The sequence below is a fragment of the Pleurodeles waltl genome, chromosome 9 (assembly GCF_031143425.1).
Source record: "Pleurodeles waltl isolate 20211129_DDA chromosome 9, aPleWal1.hap1.20221129, whole genome shotgun sequence".
Classification (NCBI taxonomy): Eukaryota; Metazoa; Chordata; class Amphibia; order Caudata; family Salamandridae; genus Pleurodeles; species Pleurodeles waltl.
The window spans coordinates 512,519,530-512,538,427 of NC_090448.1; the positions used below are offsets into that span (position 1 = coordinate 512,519,530).

Sequence of the window (18,898 nt, forward strand, 5' to 3'; positions counted from 1 at the left end):
GCTTGGAATAGACCGGTTCTGTCCAGTACTAGGGCCCATATTTATACTTTTTGACGCTAAACTGCGCTAACGCAGTTTAGCGGCAAAAATTTTTGCGCCGTCTAACGCCATTCTGAAGCGCCATGCGGGCGCCGTATTTATGGAATGGCGTTAGACGGCGCAATCAGACCGGCGCTGCCTGGTGTGCGTGGAAAAAAACCACGTAGACCAGGCAGCGCCGGCGTAGGGGGAAAATGGCGCTAGGGCGTCTTAAAATGGCGCAAGTCGGGTTGACGCTAAAAAATCGTCTTATCCCGATTAGCGCCATTTTTTCGACGCCCAGACGCCATTTAAATGACTCCTGTCTTAGTAAAGACAGGAGTCATGCCCCCTTGCCCAATGGCCATGCCCAGGGGACTTATGTCCCCTGGGCATGGTCATTGGGCATAGTGGCATGTAGGGGGGCACAAATAAGGCCCCCCTATGCCACCCAAAAAAAATTGAAAAATAACAAAAATTATACTTACGTGAACTTACCTGAATGTCCCTGGGGTGGGTCCCTCCATCCTCGGGTGTCCTCCTGGGGTGGGCAGGGGTGGCAGGGGGGGTCCCTGGGGGCAGGGGAGGGCACCTGTGGGCTCATTTTGAGCCCACAGGCCCCTTAACGCCTACCCTGACCCAGGCGTTAAAATGTGGCGCAAATGCGGGTTTTTTTGACCCGCCACCTCCCGGGCGTGATTTTTGCCCGGGAGTATAAATACGACGCATTTGCGTCGCCGTCATTTTTTCAGACGGGAACGCCTTCCTTGCATCTCATTAACGCAAGGAAGGCGTTCACGCTAAAAAATGACGCTCTTTGCCAATACTTTGGCGCTAGACGCGTCTAACGCCAAAGTATAAATATGGCGTTAGTTTTGCGCCGAATTTGCGTCGAAAAAAACGACGCTAATTCGGCGCAAACGGAGTATAAATACGGGCCTAGGTATCTGCACTTCTTCAATTTGAAAGGAAGAGTACCTGTACTTCTCATAACTGCTGCATTACATTTAATGAGTGTACCTGCACTTCTCATGAGCAAACTGGTAGCCTAAATAGTGAGTACCTGTACTTCTGTATTTCTATTTAAAGCACTGAGCCACTCCCTGGTCCCTCCACATTTACCACTAAGTAGTAGACGTACACTGTGTGAGAGTCTTCCCAGAGAAAAGATAGGAGAGGTGGGGTGGAGATTTACAGTTTTATGATTGTGAATAACATTCTGCTGTACATTATTAGAACTATTAAAGTACTACAATATGCAATTTGTGAATAGGTCCCATGGAATATACTTGCCTACAGAATGGGTTCGTTCTCGGGGAACTGTCACATTTTTGGGAATTTCCTGTACCACTAGTCATTTTTTGCAAGCTTTCTTGATTAGCTTATTATAACAAGGGAGGTCTGATACCCCCCCACATACTCTTTAGATTGCCTGGAAATTTGAAAAAAAGTAAATCATTCTCCTAGTTTACTTTCACTGGTATTGAGGTTAAGAAATATTTTCAAATTAACATAGCACATTATCCAGAAACTCTCCTATAATTTTCCACTGCATGCTGGCATGGAACAAAAACCCTATAAAAAAAAACCACACAGTCACAAATGAATTAGCCCTAACACTCAGGATAATGATTCCAAGGTTAGTTTTCCAAAATGTAATAACATTTAATTTAATTTAATTTTAATTTAATAAAATTTTGAAAATGTCATCATTCTTTCCTTTATACCTTGTGTGTGAATATTGACCCCCTGTTCCACCATCATATATTTCTATATGTCAAAAGTAAACTGTTAGAAATGGGGTCTTTGGTTGGCAGTCAGTTTGCACTCAGTCCAATCAGGGACCTTCGATCTAGTCAGGGCAATGGAAATTCACACTTAATATAACCCCTGTTCACCCCCTTGATAGCTGTGCACAAGCAGTCAGGCTTATTTCAAAGTCAATGTGTCAATTATTTGTACCAACACAATGAAAACATCACAAAAGCACTCAACACAGTTTGGAGAAATAACCAACAATTATCTGAGTAAAACAAGAGCAAAACAACTAAAACCCCACATACACAAGTAAAGTTCTGAATTTTTAAATTAAAAAGAGTCTTACTCCACAGAAAACAATGGATGCGATGATGTTACACAAAGTACCTGGCTCGCATCTAAAATAAAGCCGCACAGGCGAGCGTGCATCAGAAAAGTCAGTGATGCATTGATTTCTTACTCGCAAGTGAGGCCGTGCGTCGTTTCTTCTCTGGTCAGGTATGCGATGCATCATTTTTCTCTCTGGAAAAAGATGATGCGTTGATTTCCAGACAGGCTCCCGGGCCGGGCAGGTTCTTGTTGATTTTGACGCCCATCAGTTATCCATGAGAAATCCAGCTGCATGGTGATAAGGAACCGCGCTGCATGGGGCGTGCGTCGAGTTCAGCAGCCGCAAGTGGCTGTTTTGCATCATTTCTCCAGCCGTGATGCAGGTGATGCATCAATTTCCCAGCAGCGATGGTGGTGGTGTGTTGATTTCACAGCGGCAATGCAGGTGGTGCATAATTTTTGCAGCCGAGTTGCAGGTGGTGCATCAAATTTTTCCCTGCATGGCTCCTGTGTGTAGATTTCTGAATTGGTTCTACCAGTGTCACCTTTCAAGGGCCCAGGGACTGGAGTGGGCACCACTTCGCAGGATAGGAGTCTCAGCAGAGAGTCCAGGTGCTGGCAGAGGAAGTCTTTGATGGCCCTGAAACTTCAAAACAGGAGGCAAGCTCAGTCCAAGCCCTTGGAGAGACTTCACAAGCAGGAATATACCACGAAGTCCAGTCTTTGTCCTCTTTCAGGCAGAAGCAGCAACTGCAGGCCAACCCAGCAAAGCACAGTTGCAGGCAAAGGGACAGTACTCCTCCTCCAGCTCTTCAGCTCTTCTCCTTGGCAGAGGTTTCTCCTGACCTGAGCCTAGAAGTAACTGCACACACAGACACTGCAGTGGCAGGTCTGAGCCATATTTACAGGGCTACTCATGTGAGTGGCACCATCAGTGTTACAGGCCCACTAGTATCATTTGATTTACAGGCCCTGGGCACCTCTAGTCCACTTTACTAGGGACTTGCTAGTAAATCAAATATGTCAATAATAGAAAAGTCAATTACACATACAATTTACACAGGGAACACTTGCACTGGTCAGTAGTGGTAACGTGTGCAGAGTAACACAACCAGCAAAAACAAAGTCAAGCACACAGTCAAAACATGGGAAGCATAGGCAAAAAGACAGGAGTGACCACACCAACGACGCCAGGTCTAACATATATCATGTTTTATGGATGCACTACTGGAAATAGATGCAATGATGTTAAAGTAACATAAGAGTAACAGTCTGAAAAAAAAAACACATTGGAACTGGGTTACAAAAACTCTGGTAGAGATTGGCTTAAAGGTCTTCCAAAAAAAGTAATGTTTTTATCTAGAGTCCAAATATGTGTCTCTCTCTCTCTCGCTGACGTTCTTTGTGTATAATAAACAAAAATCTGAACTTGATTCATTCCCCAAATGCCAACCGGGGGAACCGCTTTAACACCAGACCTATGGCATTGCAGAGTTAGGTGCCTGAATTGTAATCAAATGAGCAGCCTGATTTTAGACTTTTGCAGCTCATAAATTGTGCTGTTCAGCAGCCCCAAACAGATAATCTAGACAGCATCACGCAACAACTAGGATAAGTACTCTTTACAGTCTTACTTTGGGAGATTTTTCTCTCCAGGTGTTTTGACATTATCACTGTCTTTTATGATGGTAATTGTGCCAAATTGCAATGACCAGAATAACTGCTATCCATAGCACTGTTCCTGCAAGCAGTGCGGATATCAGTTGTTCTCCAATGACACAAAAACTGCTTAGTTGAGTTTAGTAGTTTTGATTAATAAGGCTATAGCTAAGCAAGTGGGTCAAGACTGCACTTACGCGTGCCAAAACTAATACATCAATTTTAACTTCTTACTGTGCTGAAGATGTAACAGTATCTGACCTTTGTCAAGTGCATTTTAACAGTTTGAAAGACAGGTGGCTGGATCTACCTGCATAACTGGGTGAAAATAGCTCATATTTGCAGAAAAATGAGAAAGTGACGCCAGTCCCATATGCATGGCTGACCATGGTAAATATAGCAAAGAATACCTTGAAAAATAACTAAGAATCAGTTAGTCTACAAGCATTAGCAGAAGCCAATATACACATTTGTATCTATAGAGCTTATTTAGTTGTTTCTGATAACCTATGGTCAAGTCAAATATCCCCAATTTACATTCGTTCCTCTCAGTTGCACCAGCCATTAATAATTAATATTAAGACCAATATTTTGGCCCGTGGACCCTCCAGATAATCCCTTGCATGCAGCTGCGGCCATACAATGCACCCACCCACCTTTGTAAAGTGCGGCAGTGCAAAGAGGGACAGTGTGCCATATTTATAATACAGGCCCTGACCCTTTAAAGCTTCATTTGCCCATGTTATATATGGAGATTTCAGTAGCTTGAAATTGTTTTGCTGTGCAGGTGAACTAACATCGGTTATTTCCAAATCAAAAAATATTTTGATAAATGGTGAAGGGCACACTAAACGAATGAGTGAGAGTTTTATAAAGTGTGGCTGTTACCCAACAAGAGTGTCTTGTTGCTAGGGAGAATTTTAAAGCATGAGAGTTAAGAGAATAACCATTGTTTTGCTAAAAAAATAAGACAGCTGAGACCAATGTGAATATGCAGAGAAACTATGTTTCAATGTTTACTTGCCAGATACCTGTAGGAACTGAAGCGTTGATGCATTCTCTTGATGTTAAGGTCTTTGATAAAGTTAACAGAAAAGGATCACAGGCGGCACTTGAGCATGTGCAGTCAACATGTCAATTAATAGATCAATAACCTCATCAATACTCACAATAGCAAATCAATCAGGTTAATCAATGACATCAATAAGAATTGAAACACACCATGACCTTTCAGTCATGAATAACCACACAGAATTTAGTAAGATTTATGATATTTATTCCCTATCGATTACACTTCTACTAGAAAGTTTATTAGTCTCAATACCAGAAAACACATCAACAATGTCACAATATGGCAACTTGAATACGACTTCATCAAAGCAAAGATCATAAACACTAGAACAAAGCACGACGTCAACATGGATTAATCTTAAGCAGAGTATCATTAGCGCATTATTCAACAAAGCATAGATTTAGTCAATTGTCTATTTGCATCCGTTTCGGTGAACTCCTCTTCTAACCTTGAATTAGCATTAGCATGTTGGGCTTCATGCAAAACAATTTAGCAACACAAATTTAGAAAACATCTAACTATGGTCTCTATCAAAAGAGCAGTTGGTACCTAGAAAGAAAAGGCAAACAGACAGTTACAATTTCATCATGATATAGTTACCCTCCGTAATAGGTCAGCATACAGAGTCAGTCTTCGTCCTCAGGACAGCAGTTGATTCGCCATCAGCCAGGAAACACAGCAAAGTTCAGCAAGTCAGAATAATAAGGGACACCTCCCTCATAAGGAGGAAAAGTATGAACAAGGCAGGACAAAGGTAAGGATGGTTTGGAGAGTCAAACAGCAAAGTCTTTAAGACAGAGTGACAGATTGGCTAGGAAACCGCAAAGAATGGCACGTAATGGCTGATTTCTCCTTGTGTCAAAGGGTTATATCAATCTTGTTGTACAGTCCCCTAATTTCCAATTGGGCAAGTTTTGGTGCATCCGTATCTCCAACCAATAATTAGCTCATCGCCTCATTAGAATTGTTACTCTAGGACAGTTCTCACATAGTTCATTGGCTCCTGTAATTGACGTCTCCAACGGGTAGAATGTCAGGTACAACCTTCTTGTTCTCGCGGTCTCAGTCTGTAGTCCCATTGTCTATACCAGTTCAGGCGGCCTTGTACCGGTTGCAAGTTTACACTGTTGCATTCTGCAAGAATGTCTCCGTGAGCAAGTCGAGTCTCATGAGAAAGAACTTACTACGGTTACACACATCTCCTAGTCTTCTGGAAAAGTACAGCTACATGTCCTTCAGCAAGTCAGCACATTGCACGTTAGAAAAACACATTTAATATGAAACCGGGCAGCTAGGCCCCCACTCAGGCTAACTATGGCCTAGTGATTAATTTAGCAAAACCTTAACATATAACTCTTAATGCTAATACAGAATCATACATTAGTACATTAATAATTCATTATTAGTTCATGTCATTTATCCTCGTATACATTGCTGGCCACTCCCCGTGGGCACATTTCAAACACATGTTTAGTAAAAGCACATTAATACCTTTTCTATGCGGCATCATTAGACATTAATTTGCAAATATTTAATGTTAATTTTGATTATAAAGACTACACTCCAACAAGCGCCTGCCGCGAAGAGCATTCTGGCATAAGCATGAAGCCGAAAAGGTGATCCTATTTGCAATGAGAAGCCAATGAGTGGCATGGTTGCATAGATGAGGAGAGCAAGGGGGAATACATAATAGTAGACTTGCCGCAGTATTTTGTATGGTTTGAATTCTTGGCAGCAGATATTTAGAAAGACCTAAATATAAGGAATTACAGTAGTCAGGTTAAGGGGGAATAATAAAGTGGACTACTACTTTTTAAGCACCCGGATGAGTTTGTGAAGCATCTTAAGACAAAAATGTAGGAATATGAGATAGTTGCTTTGTGTCCCAGAGCAAAGTTTGTGGGTAAAGACAACACCAAGATTTTTAGCAGACTGCGAAGGGGCAGGGATAGAGTCTAGTTCACGGTTCTCCAGACATCTAACCAGACCGAGGAGGGGTTTCCAAAAATGATGACTTCACTTTTTATCACTATTGAGTTTCAGCTAGTTGTCCAGCGGGTAACAGCTACCATGCAGGAACAAGTGTCTGCTGTGCCTCATGACTCATAGTTTAAGGAGACAAAAATGAGGGTTTCAGCTGCACAGGACATACACACAAAAAAACAGAGCATCGAAGAGGTGGAATATTGAAGTGACATAGATATTAAAAGATGTAGCGATTACTCTAATAATAAATAATATAATCTTACTATACAGAGCTTAAATGTTAGTAAATTGAAATAGGTTAATATAAATCAGTCACTGAGACCTGCATGAGCATTAGAGTGCAAAATCAGTGTGCAAGTTATCAAGAAACTTTGTAAATTGCACATGTATGAGGAGATTCTGAATCGTAGTCTTTAAAAAAACGAGCTCAGGTTCCAAATAAGATATGCACATGGACAGCGAATATTACTGTGCACGTAATCAGGATTCATGCAACCAAATAGTTTGAAGTACTAATTGTTGGATCATTTAAAAAGGGGAAGTCATAGGCATTGCTTTACAATTGCAAATATGTGACCGTACTAATGCATTTATTTTCTAGGGTTTGCCTCCTATATTATTATCCACATAAGCACCTGTTCTGGTAAATAGATTGAATTTGCGCAGTTACAATTCTGAAGCCCATTGTGCAAGATATCTTAGCATTCTGCAGTTCATGTTATTTCTGCACAGTGGTTACCAAAATTACTGTAGCAGCAAAATTGCCTCACAAAGAAATCAGGTCACCTTAATAAAGACTTAGCTTTCCTACTAGAAATGAGACAGTCAATAATGCTAACCACTTTAGGTCATGGTGCGCATGTGGGACAGAGCGGTAACTTACCTATGTCTGCTTATTACAGCTTTAAAAAAGTACAAACAAATGTGGAAACAGGCAAAACCATTGGGTCTTAAAATAACATGTCATCGTGCCACTTTTCTTTAACATATAAATAAGCAAATGGCCATATGGACATCACTGATTAAAGAGACACATGCCTTGGAAGAGAGCGTGGCTTCATCAAGATATAAACTTTACTATAGAAGTATATGTACTATAGAAGGTGGTACTGAAAAAAATAAATGGTTGGGGGTAGAAACACAAAGGACAAAAAATGTTTTTGAAACATTTGACTGCAAGTATCTTAACTTATGATGTATCATGACCTCTTTCTGTAAATGCAATACGCAGTGAAGGGAGCAGTGCACCATTTTTGAAGAAATTATGCTATCTACATGCAATGCTCAGTACACGCCCAAACTTTATAATGCCGCAAATGAGTGCATATGATACAGACACGACAGCTTCTCCAAACGCTGGCACATAAAACAAAATCAGGATATGACTCAAGGAGGTGTGAGTTTTACATCCTCAAAGCCCATAAAAGCTAAATTCTACTATTTTAGTTTGTCTTTACGCCATAATATGATGAATACCTCAAGCAAAAACTTCTAACCCCTCAAACTTAAAGTAGCCGTGCCCATGCTGGTTACTGGGGTAATATTTCAGCACAGGTGACATCAAACAACCCATATTATTTCTGCCTCATTGACTTTGTCGCTAATGGGTGAAGCTACAAAAAGTGAGCAAGATCTCTACCTCTGAATACACTAAATTATCTTCGGAAGACACGAGTAAGCAATTCATTTTTAACTTATAGGGCATTACCTTTATGCTAGTCTACTAATGTTAGCCAAACAGTGCCGATACAGAATACAATTTCAATCAACCTAATCTTGCCTAGTTAGAGAAATGTGTCAGAAATAGCTAGGCATACTCCAAACTGCATGGGACAAGGAACACTAGAAACATTTCTCCCATTATATTCTTAATCCATGTCGAGTTCCTGATCGCCTGCATCACACATAAACCAATGTACACTGCCCTACACCTCTATTTCAGGAACATGTTTGAATACACAGGAGGACAATAATCAGCCAGAGGCAGAAATTGCCTTATTCCTTGTTCTAAAACTTTTCAGAATCAGGAAAGCTAAAACAACAAAAATGCATTCTCCTTTCTAGCTCCAAGGTCTTGAAACTATCTCCAAGACTACAAAAAGCTGAATCTGGACTTTTCAACTTTGCAAGAGACTTAAAACCTCACCCTTTTAAAAAGGGTGGGAGTAACTTGTGTAATTTGCTGTAGCCTAATTATGCAAGATTACAGGAAAATTACAATGGAGATATTGTCCCATGCCAAGAGAGCTAGTGGTCTATCTGCAGGCCCAACGTCCCTGTTGGTGGCCTTTGAAAGGTGTTACAGCTCCTCTCCGTGCAAGCACTCTCAGCTCCCTGGAAGAGAGAAGATGCCCCTCTCTCTATCTCTAATCCTTGTATGTATTTAGCTTAAATATTATTTTTAGATTGTTTTGAAAAGAAGGGGTTGTTGAATGTTATCAAGAACAAAAATTAACATCCATATTTACCTACTAATGTGCCCATTAAACAGTAATGATTGTTTGACTTACAAGCATTAAGCAATATGAAACATTGTAAGCAGTTTGAATTACATATATACACAATTGTTGTACTATCAAATCCTACTGAAAAAATATTAAACAATATCTGCGTGCAAAAAGTACTAAATGCAATATGTGTTTGTTACTGAAAAATGTGCACTCAAATAAATTAGTAAAAGAAATGCAGTGGGGGATACACAAGCAGCAAAAAGGTGAAGATAACATCACGTTCTTTGTAAACTGCTACATTGCAATATGGCTAGGTCAAGTTTCAAGTATATTTATTTATGTTACAGAACTCATGGAGCTCCACATAAAAAATCAAACATTCTTACAGAAAAAGAAAAATGCAGGTTTTTATATACAGTAAAGCTACCCACCCCTCCCAAAATATCTAATAGTCATGAAGGACATCCCGGGTTCTAAAACTTTAATTTAAAACGATTTCCCGTTCAAACAGCAGTTAAATATACCGGAGGGCACATAATGGAACCTTCTGTTTCATCAATACAAAATACACAAAATGAAGCCATCCCACCAGAGAACAAACAAACAAACAATCGTGGAAGGTATCGAAAGTTCAAAGGCTATTATCTGTAACAAATTCCGCTCAAGTAGGGACGTATTTTCAGAAAATGCATATGGTGTCTTTTAGTGCCATCAATTCAAAACATACCATTAATACTCTGTTGGTATAAGTTTAAAAATACTTAAAAAGGTTAAAGATTCTATTACAGAGTGTTTCATTTAGGGGTGCATAAAACGACTTTAGCATAGCGGAGGCATAAAGAATAGATAACTGCTTACATGTTGGCTTCAACTAGATCCGCCAGCAAGCAAGGGAATATTTTTCTGAAAATACATATAGGGCTAGATTACGACTTTGGCGGAGGAGATTACTCCGTCCCAAATGTGACGGATTTCCAGTCCGCCATATTATATCCTATGGAACTTGTAACACCGCAGACAGGGTCTCTGTCACATTTGGGACGGAGTAATCCCCTCTGCCAAAGTCGTAATCTGGCCCATAAAGTCTTTTCAAGACATACACCATTTATATAACTTTAAAAAAACATTAAAAAAATTAAAAAATTGTATTACAGAATATTTCATTTGGGGGAACATAAACTGACTTTAACTAGGCAGGGGCCAAAAGAATGGACAACTGCCTGCATATTGGCCTCAACCAAGTCCGCAGGCAGTAGAGAAGGGCAGGGCAAACAAAGAAAACATGATTAAGAACGTGTAGGCCATTTTGACACAAATTACAGACTGCTGAAGAACCATATCACTTGGCCAAAAGGGGTTTCAGAGGGAGCATGCCCTGCCTTAAAAGAATCCAAAAACGACACATTCCATGTGGCAGATTTAAAGAAATATACGTCTGTGCTTTCTTTACTATGCAGGAGTCAATAGTGGATGGTGACCCCTCTTCAAAATGCAAACATCCCAATCTAGGCAAAAACTCAAAGACCAAGTGGCTGGTTTTAGACAAACTTTTAGTTGCTGCCTAGTCAAAGTAAAGATCAGAAAGGGACCTAGTTGCAGCAAATTTGCTGCAGCAACAAAATTTCTATAGATTATTACGTTTTTTTTTTAGACAATCTAAAATTTCGTTTCTTAACCAGTACCTTAGTAAATCATGATCAGCCTTTGCTAGGCATGCAATCCAGTGCACCACCCCTCCGAGTCCGTGAACAAAAGCACTTCTCAACCCAAATTCTAACCTTAAGGTTGCCGCGGAGAGAGCAGGACTGACTGAAGCCAAGCTTCTGTGGACTCTACCTTCCGTACTGTTTAAAAAGCAACAGTTCAAGACTTCAATCAGTTCAATACCATACAATAAAGAAGCAAGAACCTTAGCTTGATAAACCTCCATTAAAGGTGCGAAGTACCTTCTCCCTGTGGCCCTAAAAAAGAGAGCCCAAACACTTAGCCTGGGATATGGCTTTAGTCATATTATTTTCAATATAAGCTTTACTGCTTAAGATTCCACATAGTATCTTCCATAGGAAGGTACATTGATTTACGATTTCCAATTTTTGGCTGCCCAGGTCCCATGCAAACTTTCCAAATTTCTGCTTTTTCTTCCCGTGAGCACACGTAACTTTGCTTTTAGATACATTAATCTTCAGGTAATGTGACTCAGCAAATTGCAGACGGATATTTAAACCTTTCAGCGTGAGGTCAGAAATAACTATGTTGTCTGCATACAATAAGCAGACTATAGGTTTCCCCCAACTGTTGGGGCAATACCCCCACTTCGGGACAAAAAATCTGGGAGATTAGAAATGTATAGGGAAAAATGAAGGGGGGCAGGCAAACACTCTTGTTTTAGCCCATTTGTAGTAAATATTGCTTAAGATAAACTCCTATCCCCACCCAGAAGAACTCTACACCATGTGTCAGTGTGGAGATCACAAACTAATTCTACGAGGGAACCCGGCATACCCAGACTAGAGAGTTTACTTCACAGCACAAGACGTTCTACCTTATGAAATGGTATGGAGACATCTATGAAAGCCATATATACCTTTCCCCCACAAACTTTAACATATTTTTCATTTCTTGTTTGAAAGGCAGTTATACTGTTGATCATTCCATGCTTACTCCTATACCCCGTTTGCACCACTGGGATAATTTTATGATCTTCCACCCATTGATTAATCTTGCTAGGTCAGATATGGCTAGGTCCATGCTTTAAAGTATGTTAATAAAAATAAAATGAATACTTAATCATTCACAAACACAAAGCATAGGGGTGGTATCATGAATGTGTATATAGGTGCAAAACACAGAGTGCCTGTCTACTTAGGAAACTGCACTGCCTACACTAACTCAGTAATGGGTCAACTATTTAGTGAGGTGCAAAGCAAAGCAACGAAGCTCAGAAACATGAAGTGGGAGCCACACCCTGTAGTGTGTTGTCTTCAGCTCAATCACTAAGTCGAACATTTATCAACATTTAGGACTCCAGCACAGCATTTGCAGCTGTAGTGCATTTTTAAGACTGCATTAGCAATTTAGCACCTGAAATTACCAATATTTACTTGAAGAAAAAAGTAAATAAACATTACTTAGTACAAAAAACATAATGCAATTTGGAGGAAAACAAGCAAGGCCGAATTTAGCTTACATCCAACTTAATCTTTCAATGGACACACCTTGGGTAAAAATATAATAGGTCATGGCATGTGTATTTGTAAAGCAAGTGTTCCCCCTTTGGGACACAAGAGATGTTAATTGTTCCCCAAGAGTACTCACGTTACCTCTGAATGATGAAAGACTCAATGGACCCACCTAAATCAGTGACCAGGAGGTCAAACACCAATCATTGGAGTAGTTCCCAGCACCATCAGACCTGACAGTGTCCATACTAAATATCAAAGTCAGAATTATGGTGGTACTAAATATCAAGGACAGAATATTGAAAAAAATATTGACAGGTAAATAAGTCTAGAATTTCTAGATCTTACTCATATATGTACCTAGGGATATATATAACTTCCAGATACATATAGTTAGAAATAGTAAATCTATACTTAACCATGTGCACTTACCTTTGGATATTTTATCCCTCAATAATCTGTCCTAGATATTCTTGTATGTTGAAATTCTTCACATTGATATTCAGCTATTTGGCCCCTCTAACTATGACTTTATATCAGCGCTCTTCAAAATAATGTAGGATCTAACCATGTTTAGTTAATATCCTAGCTATATCATAGCAGGAACTGCAAGAAGAAACTGAGGGTTACAGCAAAAACATCTACTTAGCTAATTTAAAGTGTGGAAAATCTAATACGTTGAATGTGATTGTACCAAATAAAATTGCTGTGTACAACACCAATGCTATAATTTCAGCATAATGCATTTGCCTTAGGCTCGCAAGACTGACTAAAAATTTTGCCACAGCACTGTCCTAAGTGCATAAGTTACTTACCAGGTGGTCGGTTAATAGCAAGGTTTCTGAAATGACTTCCTTTGATAATTTCTACAGAGAGTCTTCCTGTTGTGGGATTGTAGGATAAACCCAACAGAAGCTCTGGAACACCTCCATGGGACAAAGACTGGGAGGATGAGGCACTGTCACTGTGAGAGATGGGTGACATGCTCATCTGAGAATCTCCACTCTGTGAGGGGCCAAAAAAGAGAAATGAGAGGGAGAGGGGGTTAATTTGATCCACACAGTTAACTAAGTTATGCAGTATTGCTCAGACTGCTTCAGATGCTGCGTTATGTATGACAACCCCAAAAACACAGTTGCTGCAAAATTTCTATCACATTCTTCAAATTTGGGCCGCATTCTGAGTACCCGGGAACTGTACTCTGTAACTTTGCTTCCACACCCACAAAATGTACCTATACAAGGGACAACCATAACTTCAGGGTCAGAGTTATGGGTAGCATGTGTGGGACCCTCATGGTTCCCTGACACATGAGGAATTGCCAGGGCCTAATTGGCAAATCTACTCTTGGTTGCTCTGCTGTTTTCACAATTTTGCTCTGGTTTTGCTTTCGCAAGTTACATTTTTTGTATGATGGACACCAGATCCACAGTGTTATTGTGGATCTTGGATTATTAAGGGGTCCAATAACTCAGTTTTTGACCTCACTGGAATTAAAAGGCCACTAATAATGAGGGGGCTGGTAAACATTAAAGCTTTCTCACATTATGTTACCCGTTTATTTGTTACTTTACATAATGATGATCAAACAACAAAACAATAAAGCAGCTAAGATATAACCAAATCCTACAAAATGAAGAAAATCAGATGTAGAGACCACTAGTTATTGCAAAAACAAAAACTGTTACATAGAAACAATTGAAAGTTAGTCTACGGTGGGTTTTGGTAGACCGAGAGAGAGGAACTCTTCCTGGCCCGCCATGATGGATTACTGTGAGTTAAAATCTGATGATCATCTTGACCAAAAATGTACTGATAAACTTATAAAGTTTCTGAAGTCTCAGAGTGACTTGAACATCTCATTGGGTTGTTCATTTAGGAGCTTTGAGAATGCACTAATGGTAATTTCCCATTCACCTAAGTAAGATATTAGATTCTGGAAGAACCTACATTTTAGTTTGGGCACATCTGAACCAGTTTTCAAGACCTTCTCCTTGATTGACACTTGGAGACAATGCAGGGTTATCCTATCACTTCAGACCGGTGATTTGTCTAAAACAAACCTCCCTTCTAGAGCTGTATGGCCATCATGAGAGATCTCCGAGCTGCAGTGCTGCTGTCAAGTCAATGAGGGTGGAGGTCTGTTTTTACGAAGATTGCATCTTTCCACCCCTTCTTATGTTAAGCAGAGAAGCAGGGAGATAGGCCTATACAGATGTGAGATGTTTTTTCTAAGCAATTTATACAGCTTTTTCACAATTGTTTCAGACAAAAGATATAACATTACCTGATCAGAGCAAACACTGCAGAGTAGGTCCATAACGCATCTGATGATGCAGATAAAGTGCAGATAACATACATTGTTGATCTCAATCCCTCTACACCATAAAAAGTATTCTAGAAAAGCCATATCTTCTGAAATAGGGTAGCCACAGATATTGTACACAATCCTCTTGGCTAACATACCTGTCCATAGTGGAACGCTAGGCACTCACAGTGGGACGAATGTGACTATGCTCAAGTCATATAAAATCTCCTCTAGCCATCTTCAAACCAAACTCCAAGAACAGCTTCTGGTACCTCCCCTCACATTTCTAACCTCACTGTCATGTCTGCCTCCTGCATAGTTGTTCCCAAAATAATGTCAAGCTGGGGGATGACCTCATTCCAGAACACTCGGGTCTCAGTACATTGCTAAAGAGCATGAATAACAAAACCGCCCTGTCATAACCTCTTACGTATGACATACATCCAGTAACCCCCATTTTCTTCAGCCTACTCTGAAGTGATAGGCTGTATGGAGAATTTCAATCTGGACCAACCTAAAGCCAGTCTGAATGACTACCTCCATTGGGTACATCTTGGCCTCATCCCATTCATCATCTTCTCAGTGACCAATGCCAATCTCCAAGCAGTGTCATGTCTTAAACAGATGCCATGGCTTATGTCTTCCCTACAGGTACTAAGTGGAACAGAAGACAAAGGGTAGCAATATAGCTATCAAGAAGAATGGAACAAGAAAGTCCAGCTCTAATGCATATTATGAGGAGGTTTTGTTCACTCACAGCACTAACTCACTTTTGCAGCTAAATCCAAATGTACATTTCTCAGTGGATGAACTTCCTCCTGGTGGTTAGCTCTGTGTATCACATGAGACTCCACACATTTACTTGTGTATATTTCCTTGGGCAACATCGATCAGAATGGTGCTCTTATAGTTCTAGGTAATATGCATTGAATTATTTTTGCTTTTAGGTAAATCTAAGTTAATTCTAGGATTAAAAATTTAATTTACTTAGTGTTGTTTTAATATGTAACTTCAATCACTTCTCAACAGAAGCCCTCTCCTCAGCCTTTTACCAGAATGTTTTCTCTAGTATTAGTAAAACAACAAATTGCTACCACTATATTGCATTTAGAGAGAACGTCTAGTTTCCAATGTTGTGTACTTTAGTACTCCGTAAAATTTTAGGTCTGCCTATCCCGATATAGAAACTACACTCATGCGTGTACCCATTTGTAAGAAATCCAATATGACCCCAGGCAACTGAATTCATGGTAAAAGTTCTTACATAGAAACTATTAAACTATATAAGAAGGAAGAGAGAGACTTAAAAGTAGGAATTACATTTATCAAGTGTTGTTTGAATACCAGAAATACGAATGAAAATAAACAAATATGGAGCAACCTGTGTTATGGTGAAAGCCACAAAGAAGAGAAGAAACAAATGCACATGTTTATGGAACATGTGGTGTGGTTGACTTAGAATATGGATGGGGGTTTGATATTAAGTGGTGTAGCAATCAAACAATGCAAACGAGGCCAAAGCACCATTATGCGGGCACCACGTTTAACTTTGGTCAGCTCATTGGAAAGTGAGTGCCGGCAGGGGGGTTGTAAAGCTACTAGTGGTAGATAGGTTGCCCTACACATGGCAATAAAGAATTAAAGAATGTTGAAAGCCATTATTAGGATTGTTTGGCCCAGGTAGATGTCACAGTGTGAGAAATACAGCGGTTTATTTGTGTGTGGGTCTGATGTATATGTTCAAGTGCTAAGTGAGTAACTCATAGAAGTTGTAGCATCCTCCCCAGCCCAGGAGCATGTAATTGAATACCCCACAAAAGTATTCTTACATACGGCGTATTCTTCAACATACTAATGAGCTCTGCACGCATTGCGTCATAACTTTCATAACTTTCATAACCACACTTTAAAACCTCCCATCGATTACTGTCTAGAATCCTCCCAGGACCACCAGGGCTCTAGCTCGCATGATATCAAAGACACTACATCTCCCCCTTTGTAAAATAAAAAGTACAAACAACATTAGCATTATCTTTCCTCAGTGAGATGCTGAGGCGCTCGCACTGGTCTGCCAGACTGGGTGGTATGAGGTAGTTGAGATGCACTGTCATCATGCATGGATGACATAGGTTAAGATGTGCGATCTTGACTTTCAGTTGGGTTGCCTCGCTTGTGATCTCAGGACCCGACGAACATTGAGATAGCTGGTTAAAGTGTGATGAGTTCTGTGTAATGGATTTTCCGGGATGATGTGCTGTCACCATATCTCTTTTGTATGTCACGACCCTCAAAAGGTGGACAGCAAACAGAGGCCCTCATTCTGACCCTGGCGGTCTTTGACCGCCAGGGCGGAGGACCGCGGGAGCACCGCCGACAAGCCGGCGGTGCTTCAATGGGGATTCCGACCGCGGCGGTAAAGCCGCGGTCGGACCGGCACCACTGGCGGGGTCCCGCCAGTGTACCGCGGCCCCATTGAATCCTCCGCGGCGGCGCAGCTTGCTGCACCGCCGCGGGGATTCTGACCCCCCCTACCGCCATCCAGATCCCGGCGGTCGGACCGCCGAGATCCGGATGGCGGTAGGGGGGGGTCGCGGTGCCCCTGGGGGCCCCTGCAGTGCCCATGCCACTGGCATGGGCATTGCAGGGGCCCCCGTAAGAGGGCCCCTACATGTATTTCACTGTCTGCTGCGCAGACAGTGAAATACGCGACGGGTGCAACTGCACCCGTCGCACAGCTTCCACTCCGCCGGCTCGATTCCGAGCCGGCTTCATCGTGGAAGCCTCTTTCCCGCTGGGCTGGCTGGCGGTCTGAAGGCGACCGCCAGCCAGCCCAGCGGGAAAGTCAGAATTACCGCCGCGGTCTTTCGACCGCGGAACGGTAACTTGACGGCGGGACTTTGGCGGTCGGCCTCCGCCGCCCGCCAAGGTCAGAATGAGGGCCAGAGTGTCTGTTTTCCGCTTCCATTTCTGTTTGACCAGTACCAAGTCCCCTTTCTCAAAGACTGTTTCCCGGGCACATCTGCGTGGATCATCATATGTTTTCATTTGACTCTTCTAAGAAGTATCTGCGACACAAACCGTATCAGCATTCATCAATGGGTCTAATGTCCACTGTGGTAGTTTGGTTCTGATGGCTCTCCCAAATAGCAAGGTGACAGGGCTCTCACCAGTTGTGGAGTGAGGAGTTGATTGGTAGGCACAAAGGGCTGGGCACAAGGCTCAGTTAAGATCAATTCCCTCCATCAACGCTAACTGAATTATCCTCTTGAGGGTGCCCATAAATCATTCAACAACAAGAAACTCCTTGAATTCGTTCCTTTTGAAAGGTGGGCCATTGTCAGATTTGAGAATAGTGGGGATGCTCCATGAGGCAAAGATGCCATCAAGCTGTTCAATTACTTTATCATGGGTTGTCAATGATAAGTCTTCCATCAAAGGAAAATGCAAGTATTCATCAATGACTACCATGAGATGATGTCCATTTTCTAGAGGCCCAAAGAAATCAACTGTAACTCTCTCTCAGGCATATGCTGGAGGGTTAGATATTGTGAATGGATGCTAGGGCACATTGGGGGATAAACAGTTACAAAGATGGCATGCTTTCAGCTCTCTCTTAACTTGTTCATCTAGGCGAGGGAACCACACTTGTGGCATATTTACAAGTCCCTAGCGCCACGTTGCGCGCCCTAGAGTTAGTTATTTTTTTACCCTCAGGCGCGATGAAGGAGGCCTTTCTCTTGCAGTGTATTTACAAAGTGGCAAAATGCTTGCATTGCACCACTTCGTAAACCTTTGCACCACATTATGCCTCCACCAGGCATAACATATGCAGGGAAGTATACTGAGGTAGTTAGGCTCTCAAAAATGGCACAGTGAAATTTACAACATTTCACTGCACCATTGTTCCGTCATTTTAAACACCTGCTCAGTGCAGGTGTTAAAATGATGCACCCATTTTAACCAATGGGCCTCCATTTGCTTTGCTGCACTATGTCAAAATTTGTGACGCTAGTGCAGCACAGCACCGCTATTGTCCTAACAACTGCCACGGTGTGGCGAATTGTAAATAAAGGGCAATCATGATGTCTTGAGGTGGGGCTGGGCAATAATCTGCTCAATGGATAGATCTGCTGGCGTG

General features: G+C 41.3%; 1 protein-coding gene across 8 annotated transcripts in view; it reads right to left on the minus strand.

Moving 5' to 3' along the window:
- The window catches only part of SYT16 (synaptotagmin 16), a 569,077-nt gene that overhangs the window by 18,262 nt on the left and 531,917 nt on the right, over positions 1 to 18,898 (minus strand). For 7 of the 8 annotated variants that reach the window (XM_069207390.1, XM_069207384.1, XM_069207388.1 and 4 more), the window contains one exon: positions 13,268 to 13,457. The exons of the other annotated variant lie outside the window; for it this stretch is intronic. In XM_069207390.1, the coding sequence (XP_069063491.1) occupies positions 13,268 to 13,457 (190 nt within the window). The remainder of the gene's footprint in view (positions 1 to 13,267; positions 13,458 to 18,898) is intronic. 8 annotated transcript variants of the gene reach the window in all.